The 22530-nt window shown below is 45.8% G+C and overlaps 4 protein-coding genes across 5 annotated transcripts; 3 read left to right on the forward strand and 1 right to left on the reverse strand.

Moving 5' to 3' along the window:
• Positions 1-25: 25 nt before the first annotated feature.
• On the forward strand, positions 26-3781 carry LOC130514522 (serine protease 27-like). The gene is made up of 6 exons (XM_057014153.1): positions 26-303; positions 700-720; positions 1107-1269; positions 1441-1709; positions 2441-2571; positions 2993-3781. The coding sequence occupies exons 1-6, from the start codon at positions 255-257 to the stop codon at positions 3269-3271; spliced, it is 912 nt and encodes a 303-aa protein (XP_056870133.1). The 5' UTR covers positions 26-254; the 3' UTR covers positions 3272-3781.
• A 99-nt stretch (positions 3782-3880) lies between these two features.
• On the forward strand, positions 3881-6666 carry jmjd8 (jumonji domain containing 8). Its single transcript, XM_057014155.1, has 9 exons — positions 3881-4249; positions 4815-4910; positions 5269-5317; positions 5410-5506; positions 5581-5649; positions 5763-5882; positions 5989-6056; positions 6141-6275; positions 6541-6666. Exons 1-9 carry the CDS (start codon positions 4170-4172, stop codon positions 6619-6621), a joined length of 795 nt encoding a protein of 264 aa, XP_056870135.1. The 5' UTR covers positions 3881-4169; the 3' UTR covers positions 6622-6666.
• A 1634-nt stretch (positions 6667-8300) lies between these two features.
• Positions 8301-11302, forward strand: LOC130514519 (heat shock 70 kDa protein 1). 2 transcript variants are annotated; one of them, XM_057014148.1, is made up of 2 exons: positions 8301-8437; positions 9078-11302. In XM_057014148.1, the coding sequence occupies exon 2, from the start codon at positions 9097-9099 to the stop codon at positions 11014-11016; it is 1920 nt and encodes a 639-aa protein (XP_056870128.1). In that variant the 5' UTR covers positions 8301-8437; positions 9078-9096; the 3' UTR covers positions 11017-11302. The 2 variants fall into 2 exon arrangements, with proteins under 2 accessions (XP_056870128.1, XP_056870127.1); XM_057014147.1 differs by having other exon boundaries at positions 8326-8437; positions 9085-11302.
• A 635-nt stretch (positions 11303-11937) lies between these two features.
• LOC130515347 (transmembrane protease serine 9-like) lies at positions 11938-22444 on the reverse strand. The gene is made up of 16 exons (XM_057015511.1): positions 21643-22444; positions 21408-21428; positions 21156-21318; positions 20880-21041; positions 18221-18321; positions 17981-18001; positions 17729-17891; positions 17346-17614; positions 17042-17181; positions 16682-16935; positions 14841-14920; positions 14668-14688; positions 14299-14461; positions 13912-14180; positions 12584-12708; positions 11938-12481 (listed from the first exon to the last, which is right to left on the reverse strand). The coding sequence occupies exons 1-16, from the start codon at positions 21695-21697 to the stop codon at positions 12221-12223; spliced, it is 2268 nt and encodes a 755-aa protein (XP_056871491.1). The 5' UTR covers positions 21698-22444; the 3' UTR covers positions 11938-12220.
• Between the last annotated feature and the right edge of the window lie 86 nt (positions 22445-22530).

Consider the following 22530-nt stretch of genomic DNA (forward strand, 5'->3'; position numbering starts at 1 on the left):
TTCCGGAATTCATGAGTGTATTGCCTTTATCTGTCCATGCCCGCCTCTGACGCAAAGCAAATGAAGCAAGACATGTACTCAAAACCAGAGTAACCTGTTCAGCTTCAGCCGAATGTCGTGCAGAGGTGAGATTTCTAGTCAGCTGAACATTAACAGGGCGTTTCTGAGGTCAAGACATTACTCCGGATTTGATGGTAGTTACAGTCAAGGTTTAGTCGTGTCTGCCTGCTCAAGACTCCGAAGCTCAAGGGTAAATGATGATCAAGCTATTGGGGTTTGTCCTGGTCACTTTAGCAGCCTCAGGTGAGTCTTTCTCATCCTTTCCTGTTGTCGTCAGTTTCAGCTGAATAAGTGGCTCGACTCTTGTGTTTAGATCTTTGTAAAGTCATTTAGGATGTGGAATTTACCAAGGAGTTGGTGTTGATCGGACTTTTTCTTTTGACTGCCTTGAAATTTACCCGAACATTTTGTCTGTGTGTTTCAGCTGAACTTTGTCACATTTGTTGTTTAACAAAAAGATTTGACATTAATGGGTGGAAGTAGTGACTAATCTCTTAATTTAACCTGTCTCTTACTATCCTGCGCTCACAACATCCTCATAAAGAAGATTTACTATTTTAAAGAGCAACCTTTTCCAATGTAGCTTTTTAAAAAGGAATTTAAGAGAAACATAAAAGATATTGTTTGTCTTCCTTCCAGGAAGCAACGCACAGCTTGACGGTAAGTTATGTCCTCCTTTGATCGCCTTTCCTTCATGTGTACACACACACACACATACATACACACACATACATACACACACACACATACACACACACACACACATACACACACACACACACACATACACATAGACACACACACACATACACACACATACACATAGACACACACAGACACACACAGACACACACACACACACACACACACACACACAGTGTATGCAGTGTGTGTATATTTATAATTTCGGTGTAGAGTTGAAAGATGAAACTTCACCGTGATTACACGGCTTTTCTCCATCTTCCTGGTTTGCGGCTGCTACCTCAAACCTCAGGTTTAAGCGGCGATCCTCAGTGAGACGTGACTAATTTGTCTTTTCGGTCCAGTTTGCGGCATCGCGCCACTCAACACCAGGATTGTGGGAGGGGAGGATGCTCCTGCGGGAGCTTGGCCATGGCAGGCCAGTCTGCACATTAACGGCCGGCATTCCTGCGGGGGCACCCTGATCAACAACCAGTGGATCCTGACGGCAGCTCACTGTTTCCAGCGGTGAGTTCGGATCCCATCCCATGACTTGTACCTTGTACTTGTGCCTCCTCCTGAAAGTCATGAGGAGAAACAAGATGACAGAGACAAAAATAATTCACCCCACCCACCCATGTTTTCCAACTACCGGAGTTGTGCCCTCATGTTATGAGCAAGTTGTGTCTTTTCCCTCAGAACCAGCACATCTAATGTCATCGTTTACCTGGGACGGCGCTTCCAACAGCAGCCGAATGAAAACGAGGTGTCTAGGAGTGTGTCTGAAATCAACAACCATCCCAACTACAATAGCCAGACACAGGACAATGACATATGCCTGCTGAAGCTCTCCACACCAGTCTCCTTCACCGACTACATCAGACCGATCTGTTTAGCCGCCACTGGCAGCACGTATGCAGCTGGATCAAACGTCTGGATCACTGGATGGGGAACCATCAACAGCGGCGGTGACGAGAACCTCTTTTATTCCCATTAGCAGCAGGAGAAACAGGCCGGTAGGGCCAAGGTTGATCAAAGTTCCCAGTCTCAGTATCACGTTGATGGAAGAAAACCCTCCAGTTAATGCTAACAAAAGGCTTCCGCTTCAGTCCAAACATGTTGTTTTAAGGAAGTGCTCATTTCCATGAGCGTCATTTGGTTTCAAATGGCAAAACAGGTTTTTAAGCAACTTTTATGATCCGAGTTGTCCTAACAAATGCAGAGTCCTTCCCTAAACCACAATATTCCTGATCCCACTCTTTTGTTTTGCCACGCGAACCTGCATATTAGTGTGCACCCACGAAGACTTTTGTTGCCTAAACCAGACATTTGAAAATCTGTTATTCTTCCACTTATTCTGTTATTAGTATGTTCTTCTTCTTCCTGGTGATTGTGACAGAAAAATGGCCCGTCATCTTTTTTGTTTTGACAACTTTTATATATATATTTTTTTTAAAAGCATCTCGAGTTTCAGTTCAACGTGTCTGTCACTTAATGTTCCGTGAAAATAACCTGTTTTGCTGCTACTGCATGTTTAGAGCAGTTTCTCAACATACCAGCAAAGTTTCATTAATTTGGACAGGTTTTGCTGTTGAGTTAAAGTGTTTGATGGTGCGACATGCTGCTCTCGTGGGAACAATCGGACCATTTCAGGTCTGGATAAAAGTGCTGGTGGTAATCAGGATCTTTTCTTCTTCAGTGAGCCTCCCGTTCCCTCAGACGCTGCAGGAGGTGACTGTTCCTGTTGTCTCCAACGCCGTCTGTAGCTCTGCCTACAGTCTCACAAGCAACATGCTCTGTGCCGGGAGAGAAGGGAAAGATTCCTGCCAGGTGAGTGAAGGAACACACAGGATGCAGAGGGGTCATTCCAAACTGGTGAATGGCTGTTGCCATCAGATTGAAAGGTGAAAAAAAAAAGACTCCTTCATGACAACTGGTGGAACAGTTGTGATAAACAGATGGAAAGTTTGCCTGGTTTGACCGGTTCTGGCGCTTGATTGTTATCATTGTGGCCCAAACCCTTTAGGAATGGGCTTTAGGGCTTCTAGACTAGTTTGGCTTCTCAGTAGTTTGACTTAACCACACGCCGACGGGCAGACTTGTCATCTTGCTCTCAAAGGGCCTCTAACTTGTTTCTACTGTTTGACTGAAGAAAAAAAAAAAGAGTTTCACTGGAATTCATTGGTAAAGTTGATGTTCCCATGTTAACTTGTATGAGCTTGCTCACGTCTTCTGTGTTTCACCTGTGCAGGGGGATTCTGGCGGCCCGCTGATGACCAAAAGCGGCTCACGTTGGACCCAGGGTGGCGTGGTGAGTTTTGGCATAGGCTGCGGTCAAGATGGTTTCCCGGGAGTCTACTCACGAGTGTCTGAGTACGAGTCCTGGATCAACAGTCGGATCAGCAGCAACCAGCCGGGCTTCATGCTCGTCACCCCATCGTCGACCTCTGCAGGCTCTCGGCTGGCTTGTCTCTACGTGGCAATGCTGTCCGTCATCCAGCTTCTCTTCTCATACTTTGTTCTTTCATAGGAGACAAACACAACAAACGCTAAGATCTAAAGGTGAAGGAGGGCCTGACTCTAACCCAAAATGAAGGAAATAGTCTATGTAAGCACAATATACTGTATGATTCATAACGTTTTAATACAATTCTTTTTCCTGAATTAAATGCCAGTAAATGTTTTTAAATATACTCTTTAAATCGACATCTTGTTTCCTATATAATAACATACTGACACCAGAGCATTTTATATTTTTGAAACAAAGTAAAGTTTTTTCTATAATCAGCATGCGGAGCAAGTTATACCATGAAAGGTTGTGATTTTAACAATGACATCCTTGATTATGGGAACAACATCTGTTTGCACTGTATGTCAAAGTTTACAAACGATAACCTGTGAACAGTGAAATGTCTGACAATGACTTTATTTGTATTTTTGTTTATTTGTGTGTCTTTTATTGTTTGCACTGACAAACCGTAGCTGGTAACATATGAAGGCTTTATAGACTACTTTAGAATAAAGATGTTTCAGTTTTGAACCGTCTTTCCTTTCTTTTGTATAATGAAAATCAAACAGCATAAAAGCACTTTACTGAATTTTACTCCTGACGTGAAACGACTCAAAAACCTGGAGCAGTTGATCTTTTAATATTTAAGATATTTCCGTTAATTGTTCAATATTTAAGTAGTAATAATATCAAAGTCAACAAACGAAGGTTATTGTGATATTATTTGTTAATGTGATACAAAGATTGTAGAATTCATTGATCCCATTGGACAGAATGTTCACGAAGTGCTTTCTGATTGGCTGGCTGACCGGAAGTGTTAGAACGACCAATTGTTTCCAAAACGTAAGGAATGTGCCCGGAATTTGCTGGGTTTTCGTCTTTTTTTTGTTAATTCGGTTAAATTTGATGGACCATTTGGATGGAACATTTAGGGGTTTGTCTAAAGTTTGTTGTCTTATGTCTCATCGCCCTAAAGGCAGAGGAGCCGTCAGGAGAATGGTGAGTTTTAAACTGACAGGTTTATACCTTTATAAGCCATTTGTTACAATGCAAAACGGACACGAGTTAGCTTCGATATATACCGATTTTCCTGAAAAGTCTTTTTTTAAAAACGATTTTAACTTCCACCAGTGCCTTCCTGATAACAAACGATGTTTTCTATCTTTTTGTGTCACGCTGTGCGCGACTATTTCTTGTCAAAACCCCCAAGAATCTTCTCAAACTGATTCATGTATGTGCCAAATAATATGATTCGTTGTGTATTTACTCATTAATAACAAACGTAGTTACATTCCCGAGAAGTGATTTCCTGTTTCCTGTTTCCAAGAGAGCCGCGTGACACAAACACCGGAAATAAATTCTCTTTTAGACCAATAATTTAAGCAAAATATCATTTCATAACCACTAATCATGATTAAGGTTTTACCACTTTATTGATAAGGACCCATTTTAAATACTTAGCAGTCAAAATCTTCAAGCATGTAAAACTGTTGCTGCTTTTTTAAATCTGTTTTGTCCAGGCAGCCACTTTTCTGCCTGAATCTTTCTGCCTCTCTGTGCTCAGGTCTTTATATTCCACCGACAGGCTGCAGGATGAAGGCGTTTGCAACATTGACGTTTTGGACAGATCACAACTGTCACATCAACAGTTCATTGAAAGGTTAACTCCACATTTCCCACAGTTGATCTATGTTCTTCACTGATTTTCAATTTGTTTTTTTTAGAATCAGAACTGATTCACATAGGGTTTTTCAGAGTCACGGTTAAACAAAGAGCCGAACCTCTATTTTATTTTTAAAATAAACTGCAGTACGTCTTCCGACGCCGAGTCAACATCCTGGTGATTAAAATAAATCTTAAAAATCATCTTATCGTGGAGAATAAGAAGGAAAAGCAGTGACATCATAACTTGAGAAAAATATACGATTTCCAGATATTTTTTTAAGAACAACTTTGAAAGAGACTGATCCAGCGGAACGATTTTCAGCATTTAAGCAAAATGTTCTTTTCTTGGTCAGGTATGCCTACAGGAGGCCGGTGATCCTCAGAGGTCTGACTGACAACACGGTAGGTTCTTCAGCTGCATTGTTTTCACCTCATCACAACAGTTATTTTCACAATTCCTTGAGAGAAACAACTGAACTCTGTCTTTATTCTAGAAATTCAGGTTTTTGTGCTCAAAGGCCAGTTTGCTCACACAGTTTGGAGACCGGACGGTGGAGCTCAGCACAGCGAACACACACTCTTACAAGAAAGGTGTGCATGTGGATCTCAGCACACTGTTTGTCCTCCTGTGTAGTTTTTAACTCGCCACCATTATTTTGTTCTAGTTTATGTCACCTTTCGGGAGTATGTGGGGGGTCTGCTCAGGCCTCAGGCTCCGGAAGCCCTTGGCAGCGGTGGGTGGAAGGACACGTTACAGCACCATCAGCGCTCAGTTTAACAAGTGCTCTTCATCACTACATGTCAAATGGTCAGAAAGGAAATGACAACTTGCCCGTTTCTCCCACAGAAACTCTCTATTTCTTTGGAGGCAACAACGTGACAGAGTGGAACAGTTTGTTCCAGCACTACGAGTCTCCTCCATATGTTCTGCCGCACAGCAGCAGAGCGTACAGCTTCGGGGTCGCAGGTCAAACAGCCTTCCTTTTCTCACCATTTTCACGAGACTTCCAAATCATCTCCCGATTGTCGGCTCACGTCCGTCACATGAAAATCTCTGGCAATTTTGCCCCCAGGCCCTGGAACTGGAGTTCCCTTTCACTGGCACGGTCCTGGATTTGCTGAGGTCATCTATGGAAAAAAGGTGAACGGTGACCTGGATGTTTGATTCATCAGATTCACCAGTCAGTCTTAAGCATGGCTGAAGGATCGTCTTCTGTTCATACAGCGCTGGTTCTTCTACCCACCTGAGCGGGAGCCTCATTTTGACAGGAACCGCACCACCCTGTCCTGGGTGACAGAGGTTTACCCCAACCTGCCCGAGGATGAGGCTCCTCTGGAGTGTACCCTGAGACCTGGAGAGGTAACCACACATCTCTTGGAACATGGATACGCAGGGTTTTATTCTGAGGACACTTCTGCAACATCTGAGGACAGATTATGGTCTGAAGATGGTCCGTTTCTTTTGAGCTCATTTCTTCCTAAAGTCCCCACTTGTCAAATTTGTCTCGAGGGAATACCAATATTGCAAATTATAAATATGATTTTGATCTTTCTTGCATTCTCCTGGACTCTAATGTCCTATTTTCTGCAGTGATTTAATATGAGGTGCTGTTTTTCCCCATCAGGTGCTGTATTTTCCAGATCTCTGGTGGCACGCCACTCTCAACCTGGACACGAGTGTTTTTATCTCCACCTTCCTTGGCTGAGCCTCAGATCTCCACTCCCAAAAATAAAATAGTTTTATGTTCCAATTTGTAGACTTTTTTTTGTGGGGCTTGGTGACAGTTGTGATTGTTGTGCCATAAATTAATCGCGTCTCTGCTTTTTGCGGATGATGTGGTCCTGTTGGCGTCATCGGCCCGTGACCTCCAACTATCACTGGATCGGTTCGCCGCCGCCTGTGAAGCGGCTGGGATGAGAATCAGCACCTCCAAATCCGAGGCCATGGTTCTCGACCGGAAAAAGGTGGAGTGCCTTCTCCGGGTAAAGGAGGAGATCCTGCCCCAAGTGGAGGAGTTTAAGTACCTCGGGGTCTTGTTCACGAGTGAGGGGAGAATGGAGCGGGAGATCGACAGGCGGATCGGTGCGGCGTCCACAGTAATGCGGACTCTGCACCGGTCCGTTGTGGTGAAGAGAGGGCTGAGCCGAAAGGCGAAGCTCTCGATTTACCGGTCGATCTTCGTTCCTACCCTCACCTATGGTCATGAGCTTTGGGTAATGACCGAAAGAACAAGATCACGGGTACAAGCGGCTGAAATGAGCTTCCTCCGTAGGGTGGCTGGGCTCTCCCTTAGAGATAGGGTGAGAAGCTCTGCCATCCGGGAGGAGCTCGGAGTAGAGTCGCTGCTCCTCCGCGTTGAGAGGAGCCAGATGGGGTGGCTTGGGCATCTAGTCAGGATGCCCCCTGGGCGCCTCCCTGGTGAGGTGTTCAGGGCATGTCCCTCCGGTAAGAGACCCCCGGGGAGACCCAGGACACGTTGGAGAGACTATGTCTCTCGACTGGCCTGGGAACGCCTGGGGATCCCTCCGGATGAGCTGGAAGAAGTAGCTAGGGAGAGGGAAGTCTGGGCTTCTCTCCTTAGGCTGCTGCCCCCGCGACCCGACCCCGGATAAGCGGCAGAGAATGGATGGATGGATGGATGGATGGATTAACTTAATAACAATACTGTTATTTTCAAAATCATCTTTTTACTGGACTTTGAGGAGAACACAAGACAAAGCAATCGAGACATGAGAGAATTTTATAACCATTCTTTAAAAGTGAAAAAACAAGTAGGTAAAACAATGAGTTTGCATTTATATGGGTTTCTCTGATCATTTGGAACTACAGGCTCATGTTCACACTTGATTTCATTTCAGTTTGCGTTTTGATAGTATAAAACACATCAAGATTTAGGGGTGGAATTAATATGGACACTTTCAGAAAGTCTGATGCCCTGGACAATGACTGGTCTCAAACCGACATTTCTGTCAGACTTGGGTGGTATCTAGTCCGAAAACCCAAGATTAGAAATCACCAAATATGAAACTTTGCATATTCCTAATGAATTAAATTGTTAAATTCATCCAGCAGCTGATAAGTTAGAGTCTCCGTCCGAACTTTCGCTGCTTTTCCAGAAAGTTCCGAAAGAGACCAGAACCGTCACGTATTTTTGAAAATCACACCGGAAATAGAAACATCATTCGCTGCTCTCATTGGTCAAAATTAATGACGTCACTGTAAAATGAGGTTGCTGAAATGATACGAGTCGGACCGGAAGAATCAAAACATTTGTCCTGAACAATAAAAGCACGGAAGATAGGATTAATCGCTGCTGTGTTTTATTTTGAAGTTAACAGCAGGAAACCGACATCAACACGGAAGGAAACTTGATGGTTTTAGTAACGAAACGCCGAGAATGAGCCGGCAAGTGTCCACAGATGCTTTATAAAGGAGGAAAACTGCAGAAACGGATCAGATCGCAACAGGAGAGCCGGAGAACAGAAAGATTCTCTTCAGAACACACGTCGAACGCAACAACTGTGAGTTCTTCAGCACTACTTTTATTTAATTCGGTGCTTTTTATTTATATTAGTTTTCCGTAGTAATTAAGTGAGATTTGACGGGTTTTATCTGACAGTTTTTATTGAAACAGACTTAATGTCTGAACACGCACATTTGTTTTAAATTTGATTAAATTCTAAATGCATGAGTGCAACCTGTCAGCTGTTTTACACTTTAATTTCTCTTCATTGGCTGGTTTCATTATTAACGTTAAACGTTTGTAACTTAAACTAGATCAATGCTGTGTTGTTGCGATTTGTTTTCTTAATTAACGTGCTTAAGGGATTTATCAATATACTTTATTATCTTGTTGAAGTTATTAATTTAAACATTAAACTCTAAGAAAAACTAAATCTATTTAAAAGAGAAACGTCTCCAGTAACTTTACCCGAACTTAGTAATTTATAGATAACTTGTTAAAAGAGATTTCGATTTTGTTTTATTTATTTTTACTGACATTTTTTTATATTTATTGAATCTTAAACTTTAATTCGACCTAATTCAAACAGTGAATTACCACACTGGCCTCACTTTGACTGTGATCTGTGAAATACCTGCTGTGAATCAGGGCTACATTTCTTCAACATGTTTCTAAACTCGTCTTTGACTCTTTCCCAGACACCAGTCTCCAGTGAAAATGTCTGCAGCTAAAGGTTTAGCGATTGGCATCGACCTGGGCACCACCTACTCCTGTGTGGGGGTTTTCCAGCATGGAAAAGTAGAAATCATCGCCAACGACCAGGGCAACAGGACCACCCCCAGCTACGTGGCCTTCACCGACACGGAGAGGCTCATCGGGGACGCGGCAAAGAACCAGGTGGCCTTGAACCCCAGCAACACCGTGTTTGATGCTAAGAGACTGATTGGGAGAAGATTGGAGGATCCCACCGTTCAAGCTGACATAAAACACTGGCCATTCAAGGTGGTTGGAGATGGAGGGAAGCCCAAAATCCAGGTGGAATACAAAGGAGAGGAAAAGAGCTTCTACCCTGAGGAGATTTCCTCTATGGTTCTGGTGAAGATGAAGGAGATCGCAGAGGCCTACCTCGGTCAGAGGGTGTCCAGCGCCGTCATCACGGTCCCGGCATACTTCAACGACTCTCAGAGACAGGCGACCAAAGACGCCGGCGTCATCGCCGGATTGAACGTCCTGAGGATCATCAACGAGCCGACGGCTGCAGCCATCGCATACGGTCTGGACAAAGGCAAGTCGGCGGAACGCAACGTCCTGATCTTTGACCTGGGAGGAGGCACCTTTGACGTGTCCATCCTGACCATTGAAGACGGTATCTTTGAGGTCAAAGCCACGGCTGGAGACACTCACCTGGGTGGGGAGGACTTTGACAACCGCATGGTGAACCACTTTGTGGAGGAATTCAAGAGGAAGCAGAAGAAGGACATCAGCCAGAACAAGAGAGCCCTGAGGAGGCTGCGCACAGCTTGTGAGAGGGCCAAGAGAACCCTGTCCTCCAGCACCCAGGCCAGCATTGAGATCGATTCACTGTTTGAGGGCATCGACTTCTACACCTCCATCACCAGGGCTCGTTTTGAGGAGCTGTGCGGTGACCTTTTCAGAGGAACTCTGGATCCCGTGGAGAAAGCCCTGAGAGATGCCAAAATGGACAAAGGACAGATCAACGATATTGTCCTGGTCGGAGGCTCCACGAGAATCCCCAGAATCCAGAAACTCCTGCAGGATTTCTTCAACGGCAGAGAGCTGAACAAGAGCATCAACCCAGACGAGGCGGTGGCTTACGGTGCCGCCGTCCAAGCCGCCATTCTGACAGGAGACACGTCGGGTAACGTTCAGGACCTGCTGCTGCTGGATGTGGCCCCTCTGTCGCTGGGTATCGAGACAGCAGGAGGAGTCATGACGGCCCTGATTAAACGCAACACCACCATCCCCACCAAGCAGACCCAGATCTTCAGCACCTATGCAGACAACCAGCCGGGGGTCCTCATCCAAGTGTATGAAGGAGAAAGAGCCATGACCAAGGACAACAACCTCCTGGGCAAGTTTGATCTGTCGGGCCTCCCGCCTGCTCCCCGAGGGGTCCCGCAGATCGAGGTCACCTTCGATATCGACGCCAACGGCATTTTGAACGTGTCTGCGGTGGACAAGAGCACCGGCAAAGAGAACAAGATCACCATCACCAACGATAAGGGCCGTCTGAGCAAAGAAGAGATCGAGAGGATGGTGCAGGACGCCGACAAATACAAAGCTGAGGACGACCAGCAGAGGGAGAAAATCGCTGCCAAGAACTCTCTGGAGTCCTACGCCTTCAACATGAAGAGCAGCGTGCAGGAGGACAACCTGAAGGACAAAATTAGTGAAGAGGACAAGAAGAAGGTCGTCGGCAAGTGTGAGGAGACCATCGCCTGGCTGGAGAACAACCAGCTGGCTGATAAAGAAGAGTACCAACACCAGCAGAAAGAGCTGGAGAAAGTGTGCAACCCCATCATCAGCAAGCTGTATCAGGGAGGAATGCCTGGAGGCAACCCAGGAGGACAGTCCCAGAGCAGCTCCCAGGGGCCAACCATTGAGGAGGTGGACTAAAGTGGCCCTTCTTACCATCTGCATGGTTTACATGCAACTTCCTTCCTCATGTAGAAATAAATGCAATATTTTTTTACTGAACAGACATACGATGAGATTGATTTGAGATGTTCCCTGTCAAGAAATGTTATGTATCCATTGCTGCCATTAATAATTTTTGTTTGTGTTAATGTTATTTATTTTCATGTATGATTAAATCATAGACCTTGGGAATAGGTCACAGAGCATTCTTCATCACTAATTTGTTGAGGTTCTACTGAAAATAAACAAGTTATTGATTCTGCAATATCAGCATTTTTGAATTGATTCATTTAGAAGAAATAAAATTTAGCCTGTTGGGTATCCAGGATGCAGGTTTTAACTTTTTTTTTTTTTTTTTTTTTTTTAAACGCCACCTTTCTCGAAAATAGCTTCTTTTTTAGAATTAAGGGACAAAGCAAACATTTTAAGCGCAAACGTAATTTCATGTTTGGACTCTAGGTGGCGCAAACGCCCACGAAATGCTTCTGGAAACATTCTTGTTCTACGCTTTCTTTCTCAACGAGATTATCGCTGACAAAAAAAATACGTTTGTGTCAAGAAACGTCGATTTATTTTGTGTTGAAAGCTTTTATTGTGACGAAAAAGCCACAGACACACAAACATCTTTAACATATTGTACAAGGATTTAGTTGAACCTACCTCAAAGAGCTGCAAACGCTGCAGATTAGATCATCCTGGTTCGGTTTGGATCCTGATGCTCGCAAAATTAACCAGCCGTTTAATTAGACGGTGCAGGTGTGACAACTAAAGGGTCGGTCGGAACATCGGGTCCGAGATAACTCGTTCCGGCCACGGCACAAGTAAACTAACAAAAACAAAATGTAAAAAGCACCGAGAAAACTGGAATATTCTGCTGCTGGAATATTCATGAAACATTGAGTTGTTTGACACAGACATTTATTAAATATTTCATGTTTTTGTTCATTTAAGTCCTCCATATTTTCCCCATCAGCGAAAACTTGTAAATAAACCAACATCTTTATCAATTTCAGTTATTACAAAAGTAATCAACAGTTTATGGCTCTTGCTTGTTTAAATGCAAACATTCTGTCTGTCTGTCTGTCTGTCATTTTAAACAAGATTATGTCAGAATCTGCTCATTTATTGAAGAAACAACTCAAACAACTGTCTTCTGGTTATGTTCATGGAAAACCCCCCAGAGCTAAAACAGCACCAGTCCAAAGAATGAGACAGCAAAGAGCAGAGGAACTGAGAGAGAAACGAGCCCACTGCTTCCAGCGTAGACAAATCCTGGAGGGTTGGAGGGGATTTCGCCCTGGATCCAGGACTGATAGCTGGACACACGCGTGTAGCCGTCTGGGCCACCTGGCGCATCACATACAATACTGTAGAAAAAGCTCATCACTCCAGACTGGACCCACCTATCGCCATGTTTCCTGAGCAGTGGACCACCTCCGTCCCCCTGGACAGAGTAAAACCAGTTCAACCAGCATGCTCCCATCACTTTGAATGAGAACAGTCACACATTATTTCATTTAAAATTGCATGTTCATATCAGACTCACTATGCAGGGGCCACTTCCAGTGGGGGAGTTGGCGCATATGTGGCTACTCTTGATAACACCATATATTCTGTTACAGTCACTGTTGGACACCACTGGAACACTGACCTCCTGCAGAGGAGAGGAAACTGGAGATGGAAAAGAAAAAAAAAAAACAGACTTTATTTCTGTCATTAGTAGAGGGTGAGTGAAGCTGACGCTGCCTTTCCAATGTCCCGACTGGGAAAGTCTCCCAGTTACCTGGTCCTCCATAAACCAGAATAGAGACAAAAGCTCCAGAGACAACCCACAGCCATCCCTCCATTCAGTAAAGGGCTTTTCCCACTGCGCATTATTGGCTGTACTACGTGACATGGCGCCGTTGGTTTTTCCAGAAGTCTTCAGCAGAGGGATTACAGACTCCCCCAGCTTTTGAGTGGATGTCATGGTTCCCATTTAAAAGGGGAGCTGCCAGCACAGCAACAACATGACAACATAACATAACGTGCTGTGGAGGTAACGGGAGGCAGAGGGACTCAGCACATCTGGACAGACTGGTGAGGACTGGCTCTGTTGTGGGCTCAGAGTTGGACTTACTTGTAACAGTGAGAGAGAGAACCGTCTGTGGAACTCCTGTCCATAGTTCCCTACACAGCATTTTACCAAGTAGGGAGGACAGGGACACCTGCCATTAAAGCTTTGACCCCCTGCACAACACTGTCCACCATCAAACAACGACTATAAATAGAGCTATACATTACCCAGTATGTTGATTTCCTCTTTCCTCTGCTGTTCACAGCATAATCTGTTTGAGCACTTCATATGGTGTATTTTTAATACTTTTATGCTTCTGCTATGGGACACCCTAATTTTCTTTGGAATCAATGCGGTATTTCCAAATTTTAAGGTCTAAATCAGAGGTCCCCAAACTACGGCCCGCGGGGCCAGATACGGCCGCCTCCACATTTGGCCCGGCCCCTGAACAATGCCAGAGATACATTTCTTCATATATGTGTATTTGTATTTGACCTTTTTAAACCTTTCAGTGATGGAGGGTTTGTAAAGTAATGTAGGAATGATGTCGCGGAAGAGGTGTATCCTGGGAAGGAAGACGTACTTAATGCCGTGAGTCTGTCAGTAAGTATAATCACCAGATGCATTGAAGAAATCAGAGGTAATGTATGCGAGGTAATGTCCCCCATCAGAGAAGGGAAAAGTTATGTGGCCCTCACAGGGAAAGGATTGGGGACCCCTGGTCTAAATCACCAAATCTACCCGAGCAGCCCACCATTTCAGCTCAGTCCTACAGTTCTACTGGCGGTAACAGCACCACAGACATGGCCGAGTCCTACCGTTGGTTTTGATCCTTCCCCATCCGGTGATCCAGCATTCTGTTTCAGGGTTGTAGTCGCTGCCCTGTGCTGCCAGACACACCGGTCTGATGTAGTTGGTGAATGCTACAGGAGCGCTCAGCTCCAGCAAGGCTATGTCGTTGGTTTTTGTCCGTCTTATGTACAGTGGGTGGATGATGGACCGGCGCACGTTCCGGAGGACCTCATTAGGGCTAGAAATTGCTAAGGCAAGACGGCCAAGGTAAACTTTTAAAGAGGTTGTGGTCCTCCTTAAAACAAACAAACAAACAACAGACAGCAGATGTTTCTGGAGGTATCCCTTTAAACCAAATTGACACATGCGTAATATGACGTGACACCACAGGTCTGGGTCATGTGACAGCTTACCCATCAACACACTGAGCAGCAGTCAGAACCCACTGGCTGTTGATGAGGGTTGCTCCACATATGAACTGATCCCCATAGTGCAGGCTGGCCTGCCATGGCCACTCCCCGGGGGCAGCGTCCTCCTCTCCTACGATCCTGCCATTCAGGGGAGCGATACCACAGACTGGAGAGAAACCAGCGCACAGGTCCAGTTTCACCAGCGTGATTTGTCATTTTGTAAAGGAAGGATCATCTTTTAGAATCAGAATTCTGAAATTTTTGCTATAGAATTTGATGTAAAAGTGAGAATTCTGTTGTGAATTTGGAAAAAATAACAATCCAAATGAATGAGCAAGAGCAAATGATGGAAATTTAGAAAACGTTCCTCACCGTCTATCTGCGCGTTGCTTCCTGTTGGGGAGACAAATAAAGAAAACAACTGTTATTGTCAGGAAACCGTGTGTGTGAGACCTAAAAATAAACCATTTCACCCCCTTTAATAAATTATTTCCATTACAAAGACAAAAAGATGATCAGAACCAAAACAGCACTGCAGCATTGACCTGTTAGCAGGAACGTCCCCACCAGGACTCCCAAAACCAGCAGCTTGACGTCCATGCTGAGCTTCTTCCACCAAACATGTGAGTGGAAGGAGTGAACAGATTATAAGGTTTTATCAGGTAAGGAGTGTTCTTGATGAAGAGCCATAAACCTGCAGACAGTCAGCACTACAGAGCAAGAAAAAAGGCCAAAGTCTCAGGTACTGGGACCTTTAACAGGGTTTGTTGCTCACGCTCAGGTCTGGGATGTTGCGGCTGAACACCGGGAGGGCAGCTCTACCCTCTGGTGCAGGTATGTTTGATGTGGCTCCAACCTAACCAGGTTCAGGTTTCAGTCCTGTCCCAAGGAGCACCTGTCCAGTGCACCTTAGTGCTGCCATTCCCAGCTTGAACTTTTGTACTGTCTCATCATGCTGCTTGAGGCTCCCCCCATATCAGGATCATCCATCACATCAACCATCAACCACCCCCTTGATCTAGTTCTGACTCATGGTGTTGAGGTAGAACACGTGTTCCCTCAGAACCCCCTCCTGTCAGACCATTCTTTGATCACTTTTAAATTTATGATTAAGGATTCTTCTACCCTCAGAGCTCAGTCTGACTATAGCAGATGTCTCTCAGATAATGCTGTAGCTAAGTTTAAGGAAGTGATCCCTGTGCTGATCCCAGGACCACCGTGTGTTTCCCCAGGGATCAATCATTAGAATCTTAGCCCTGCTGAGGTTGACTCCATTGCTGAAGGTGCAGCAACCTCACTGAGAATCACGCTTGATTCTGTTGCCCCCCTGAAAAAGAAAATAGTAAATCAGAGGAGGTGTGGCCCCTGGTATAATTCACATATCAGGACCCTCAAGCAGAAAGTGCAAAGACTGGAAAGGAAGTGGTATTCTTGTAAAATGGACAGCTATCATGGAGCCTGGAGAGACCGTCTGGTAGTTTATAACAATGCTCTCCGTAAGGCTAGAACAGCTTATTTTTCTTCTTTAATTGAAGAAAACCAGAATAACCCCAGATTTCTTTTTAGCACTGTGGCCAAATTAACCAATAGTCACAGTGTTTTAGATCCACGCCATGGATCGCCATGGACATGACAAACATCAGGAAGCTACTGACGCGGCAAGATGCAGAAAAGTTAGTCCAGCATTTGCTACTTCCAGGCTGGACTATTGTCATTCTTAATTATCAGGGTGTCCAAACTCCTCTTTAAAAGCCTCCAGCTGATCCAAAATGCTGCAGCCAGAGTTCTGACAGGTATTGACAAAAGAGATCACATGACTCCTGTACTGGCGTCTCTTCATTGGCTGCCCGTTAAATTTAGAATCATTTTTAAAATCCTTCTTTTGACCTACAAGGTCCTCAGAGGCCTAGCTCCATCCTACCTGGAGGAGCTAGTGATACCTTATCATCCCAACAGACCGCTCCGCTCTCAGAATGCTGGTCTACTTGTGGTCCCCCTTCTCTTTATGGTGTCGGACAAGCACATACCGTCCCCTCACAAGTCCCATTGTTTCACATGTCCAGCGAAATCAAACGTGTTATAAACTGTTATAAACATGTTTATTACCTGTTATATGACTCGATTTGAGTCGCGCCCTGTGCAACAGTAACGTCACTAACACCTGTGCTCTTCCTATTCACAGAAAAATCAAACTATAAGAACGCACAAGAAAGCTGAGATCATTTGCTCGAATATTTAGAACACACTGACATTACACATCGTACGGCTTTATCCATTTAATAGTTTCTCTTTTATTTTGGTATCTATGACTGGTTCATTTATTGAAGTCACAACCAATAAAACTGTTGTCTGGAGACATTCATGGAAAAACCCCCAGAGCTAAAACAGCATCAGTCCAAAGAGTGAGACAGCAAAGAGCAGAGGAACTGAGAGAGAGACGAGCCCACTGCTTCCAGCGTAGACAAATCCTGGAGGGTTGGAGATGATTTGTCTCTGGATCCAGGACTGATAGCTGGACACACGCGTGTAGCCCTCTGGGGCATTTCTTATTCCGCAGCCCAGGTTCGAGATAAAGCTCATCACTCCAGACTGGACCCACCTATCGTCATGTTTCCTGAGCAGTGGACCACCTCCGTCCCCCTGGACAGAGTAAAACCAGTTCAACCAGCATGCTCCCATCACTTTGAATGAATTAGAACAGTCACACATTCTTTAATTTAAAATTCCATGTTTATATCAGACTCACTGCGCAGATGCCACTTCCAGTGGGGGAGCTGGCGCACATGTGGCTACTTGTGATGATACTTCCATACATTTTGTTACAGAACTCCTGGGAGGTGACCCTAACTCTGGCCTCCTGCAGGATCCTTGGATAGGGAAGGTCAACTGAAAAAGCAAAACAGAGAGTGAGACTTTATTTCTGTCGTTAGCAGAAGGTCGCCTGCTCCGTCATCACTCAAATCATCAAATCTACCCGAGCAGCCCACCATTTCAGCTCAGTCCTACAGTTCTACTGGCGTAACAGCGCCACAGACATGGCCGAGTCCTACCGTTGGTTTGGATCCTTCCCCATCCGGTGATCCAGCATTCTGTTTCAGGGTTGTAGTCGCTGCCCTCTGCTGCCAGACACACCGGTCTGATGTAGTTGGTGAATGCTACAGGAGCGCTCAGCTCCAGCAAGGCTATGTCGTTGGTTTTTGTCTGTTCTAAGTACAGTGGGTGGATGACGGCCCGGCGCACGTTCCGGAGGACCTCATTAGGGCTAGAAATTGCTAAGGCAGGGCGGCCGAGGTAAACTTTTAAAGAGGTTGTGGTTATCCTTAAAACAAACAAACAACAGACAGCAGATGTTTCTGGAGGTATCCCTTTAAACCAAATTGACACATGCGTAATATGACGTGACACCACAGGTCTGGGTCATGTGACAGCTTACCCATAAACACACTGAGCAGCAGTCAGAACCCACTGGCTGTTGATGAGGGTTGCTCCACATATGAGCTGATCCTCACTGTGCAGGCTGGCCTGCCATGGCCACTCTCCAGGGTAGGTGTTGTCCCCTCCTACGATCCTGCCGTTCAGGGGAGCGATACCACAGACTGGAGGGAAACGAGCGCACAGGTCCAGTTTCACCAGCGTGATTTGTCATTTTATCAAAGTTAGAGAACATTTAGAGAACGTTGCTCACCGTCTGGCTGCGCTCTGCTTCCTGTCGGAGAGACAAACAAACCGTGTGTGAGACCTTAAAATGAATCTGTGAGTCCAAATGGTGCCCGGCCTCTGAGGGGCTGCGAGTATCGGCTGCATAGCGTTCTGCAGATGTGCACCCGCCTCAGCGGCTCCTACACACTCATTTCATCTTTACTGATTCATATTTTCTTACACAAACAGATGATCATCAGAAAGGAAACAGCACTGCAGCACTGACCTGTAACCACGAAGGTCACGAGCACGACTCCCGAAACCAGCAGCTTGACGTCCATGCTGAGCTTCTGCCACCAAACATGTGAGTGGAAGGAGGGAACAGCTTATAAGGTTTTATCAGGTGAGGCGTGTTCTTGATGAAGAGCCATAAAGATAAGATAAAGCCGCATTAATCTGCTGAATAATATGGGTAAAGAACATGTGCTTCCAGCTGTTAATAAAATAATGCTTTTTGGGTTATTTGTTCCAATAATGCAGCTGGAACAGAGCGCTAATTAGCATTAGCTTCTAATTGCTAGGGACTGAAATAATATTTATTGTTTTTAGTGTTTCATTCACGGTGTTTAATCTAAGAACACGTGACCTGTTCCCTCTTCTTATAGAACCTTCCCTTCTGACCTGCTCATGTGGGTGAGGCAGCAATTAAAGGTTCATGACGTGCACTGATGCTCCTGTAAAGTCCGGTCCATTAAGGCAACATGGAACTGGTCCGCCCGCTTGATGTGAGGGTGAAAAACCGACTTTAGCCAACATGCTTCCTCGTGAGTCTCCTGCTTTAGCTTTAAAAAACCTGCTTAGTTCCATCACATCTCTCATCTCTCTGATATCAGCAGGAATTGTTCCATGATTGATTCCCAAGTTTCCATTTCTTGAGAAATTACACAACATTTAGCTTTGGACTTTCTAGTTTCATTATTGATGAAACAATGGGACACACCTGCCTGCCTGTCTGTCTGCCTGTCTGCCTGCCTGTCTGCCTGCCTGTCTGTCCTGTCTGTCTGTCTGCCTGTCTGTCTGCCAGGCCCTGAAATGTTTATTTGTTGCTGTGAATCCAGTTTTGATCCAGCTGTGACAATTTTTTTCCATAAAATAACAGCAGATTTAATGCATAAATAAATGAGAATTTACCTCAAGGTCCGTGAATAATGCAACCACAGCAACTGAAAGAAAACAGGTTCTAATTTCTAACCTCTGCAAACAAGTATAAGATATAGAGACATTTACAGTGACAAAGCATGTTTACAGCTTTAAAATATTTGCATAGTTTGGGCTTCTTTTCACCTTTCTGCCTTATTCTGAATCAATAATATCTGCTGGAGCGACACACAACCCTTCAGGTCCTAAAGTGCTCATTTAAACAGTCTTTGTTGGAGAACACAGAAGAATAAACACAACAGTTGTGTTGTCCCTGTGAAGACTAGCAGCTGCTCCTGACACGAATATGTAAAATATCATCAAAAGTTAAGACGATCTGGACCCGAAGACCTGCAGAGAGTCTGTGACCAGAAGTGAGCGGATGTTTCGTATGTTCCTGTTATGCTGCTGAGCCGCTGGGATAGAAACAAACATCCGGTGGACCTGACACACAGCTTAGAATATGAAGCTGTCTGACATTATTTGAGCTGGTGGTTTCATCTCTGGAGACTCCATCCATCCATCCATTCTCTGCCGCTTATCCGAGGTCGGGTCGCGGGGGCAGCAGCCTAAGTAGAGAAGCCCAGACTTCCCTCTCCCCAGCTACCTCCTCCAGCTCATCCGGAGGGATCCCCAGGCGTTCCCAGGCCAGCCGAGAGACATAGTCTCTCCAACGTGTCCTGGGTCTCCCCGGGGGTCTCCTACCGGAGGGACATGCCCTGAACACCTCACCAGGGAGGCGTCCAGGGGGCATCCTAACTAGATGCCCAAGCCACCCCATCTGGCTCCTCTCAACGCGGAGGAGCAGCGACTCTACTCCGAGCTCCTCCCGGATGGCAGAGCTTCTCACCCTATCTCTAAGGGAGAGCCCAGCCACCCTACGGAGGAAGCTCATTTCAGCCGCTTGGACCCGTGATCTTGTTCTTTCGGTCATTACCCAAAGCTCATGACCATAGGTGAGGGTAGGAACGAAGATCGACCGGTAAATCGAGAGCTTCGCCTTTCGGCTCAGCTCTCTCTTCACCACAACGGACCGGTGCAGAGCCCGCATTACTGCGGACGCCGCACCGATCCGCCTGTCGATCTCCCGCTCCATTCTTCCCTCACTCGTGAACAAGACCCCGAGGTACTTAAACTCCTCCACTTGGGGCAGGATCTCCTCCTTTACCCGGAGAAGGCACTCCACCTTTTTCCGGTCGAGAACCATGGCCTCGGATTTGGAGGTGCTGATTCTCATCCCAGCCGCTTCACAGGCGGCGGCGAACCGATCCAGTGATAGTTGGAGGTCACGGGCCGATGAAGCCAACAGGACCACATCATCCGCAAAAAGCAGAGACGCGATCCTGAGGTCACCAAACCGGATCCCCTCAACACCATGACTGCACCTAGAAATTCTGTCCATAAAAGTCACGGACAGAATCGGTGACAAAGGGCAGCCCTGGCGGAGACCAACCCTCACCGGAAACGAGTTCGACTTACTGCCAGCAATTCGGACCAAACTCTGGCACCGATCGTACAGGGAGCGGACGGCCCGACACCCCATACTCTCGGAGGACCCCCCACAGGACCCCCCGAGGGACACGGTCGAATGCCTTCTCCAAGTCCACAAAACACATGTGGACTGGTTGGCCAAGCTCCCATGCACCCTCGAAGACCCTGCTGAGGGTGTAGAGCTGGTCCATTGTTCCACGCCCAGGACGAAAACCACATTGCTCCTCCTGAATCCGAGGTTCGACTATCCGGCGGACCCTCCTCTCCAGTACCCCTGCAAGGCTATGTCATTGGTTCTTGTCTGTTCTGAGTACCGTGGGTGGATGACGGCCCGGCGCACCTCCCGGAGGACCTCATTAGGGCTAGAAATTGCTAAGGCAAGACGGCCAAGGTAAACTTTTAAAGAGGGTGCGGTCCTCCTTAAAACAAACAAACAACAGAGAGCAGATGTTTCTGGAGGTATCCCTTTAAACCAAATTGACACATGCGTAATATGACGTGACACCACAGGTCTGGGTCATGTGACAGCTTACCCATAAACACACTGAGCAGCAGTCAGAACCCACTGGCTGTTGATGAGGGTTGCTCCACACATGAACTGATCCCCACTGTGCAGGCTGGCCTGCCACGGCCACTCTCCGGAGTAGGCGTCGTCCCCTCCTACAATCCTGCTGTTCAGGGGAGCGATACCACAGACTGGAGGGAAACCAGCGCACAGGTCCAGTTTCACCAGCGTGATTTGTCATTTTATCAAAGTTAGAGAACATTTAGAGAACGTTGCTCACCGTCTGGCTGCGCTCTGCTTCCTGTCGGAGAGACAAACAAACCGTGTGTGAGACCTTAAAATGAATCTGTGAGTCCAAATGGTGCCTGGCCTCTGAGGGGCTGCGAGTATCGGCTGCATAGCGTTCTGCAGATGTGCACCCGCCTCACAGCGGCTCCTACACACATCTTTACTGATTCATATTTTCTTACACAAACAGATGATCATCAGAAAGGAAACAGCACTGCAGCACTGACCTGTAACCACGAAGGTCACGAGCACGACTCCTGAAACCAGCAGCTTGACGTCCATGCTGAGCTAGGTTTTATCAGGTGAGGCGTGTTCTTGATGAAGAGCCATAAAGATAAGATAAAGCCACATTAATCTGCTGAATAATATGGGTAAAGAACATGTGCTTCCAGCTGTTAATAAAATAATGCTTTTTGGGTTATTTGTTCCAATAATGCAGCTGGAACAGAGCGCTAATTAGCATTAGCTTCTAATTGCTAGGGACTGAAATAATATTTATTGTTTTTAGTGTTTCATTCACGGTGTTTAATCTAAGAACACGTGACCTGTTCCCTCTTCCTATAAAACCTTCCCTTCTGACCTGCTCATGTGGGTGAGGCAGCAATTAAAGGTTCTTGACGTGCACTGATGCTTTAAACTCCTGTAAAGTCCGGTCCATTAAGGCAACATGGAACTGGTCCGCCCGCTTGATGTGAGGGTGAAAAACCGACTTTAGCCAACATGCTTCCTCGTGAGTCTCCTGCTTTAGCTTTAAAAAACCTGCTTAGTTCCATCACATCTCTCATCTCTCTGATATCAGCAGGAATTGTTCCATGATTGATTCCCAAGTTTCCATTTCCTGAGAAATTACACAACATTTAGCTTTGGACTTTCTAGTTTCATTATTGATGAAACAATGGGACACACCTGCCTGTCTGTCTGTCTGTCTGCCTGTCTGTCTGTCTGTCTGTCTGTCTGCCTGCCTGTCTGTCTGTCTGCCTGCCTGTCTGTCTGTCTGTCTGCCTGTCTGTCTGCCTGTCTGTCTGCCAGGCCCTGAAATGTTTATTTGTTGCTGTGAATCCAGTTTTGATCCAGCTGTGACAATTTTTTTCCATAAAATAACAGCAGATTTAATG

The sequence above is a fragment of the Takifugu flavidus genome, chromosome 18, assembly GCF_003711565.1.
Source record: "Takifugu flavidus isolate HTHZ2018 chromosome 18, ASM371156v2, whole genome shotgun sequence".
Lineage (NCBI taxonomy): Eukaryota > Metazoa > Chordata > Actinopteri > Tetraodontiformes > Tetraodontidae > Takifugu > Takifugu flavidus.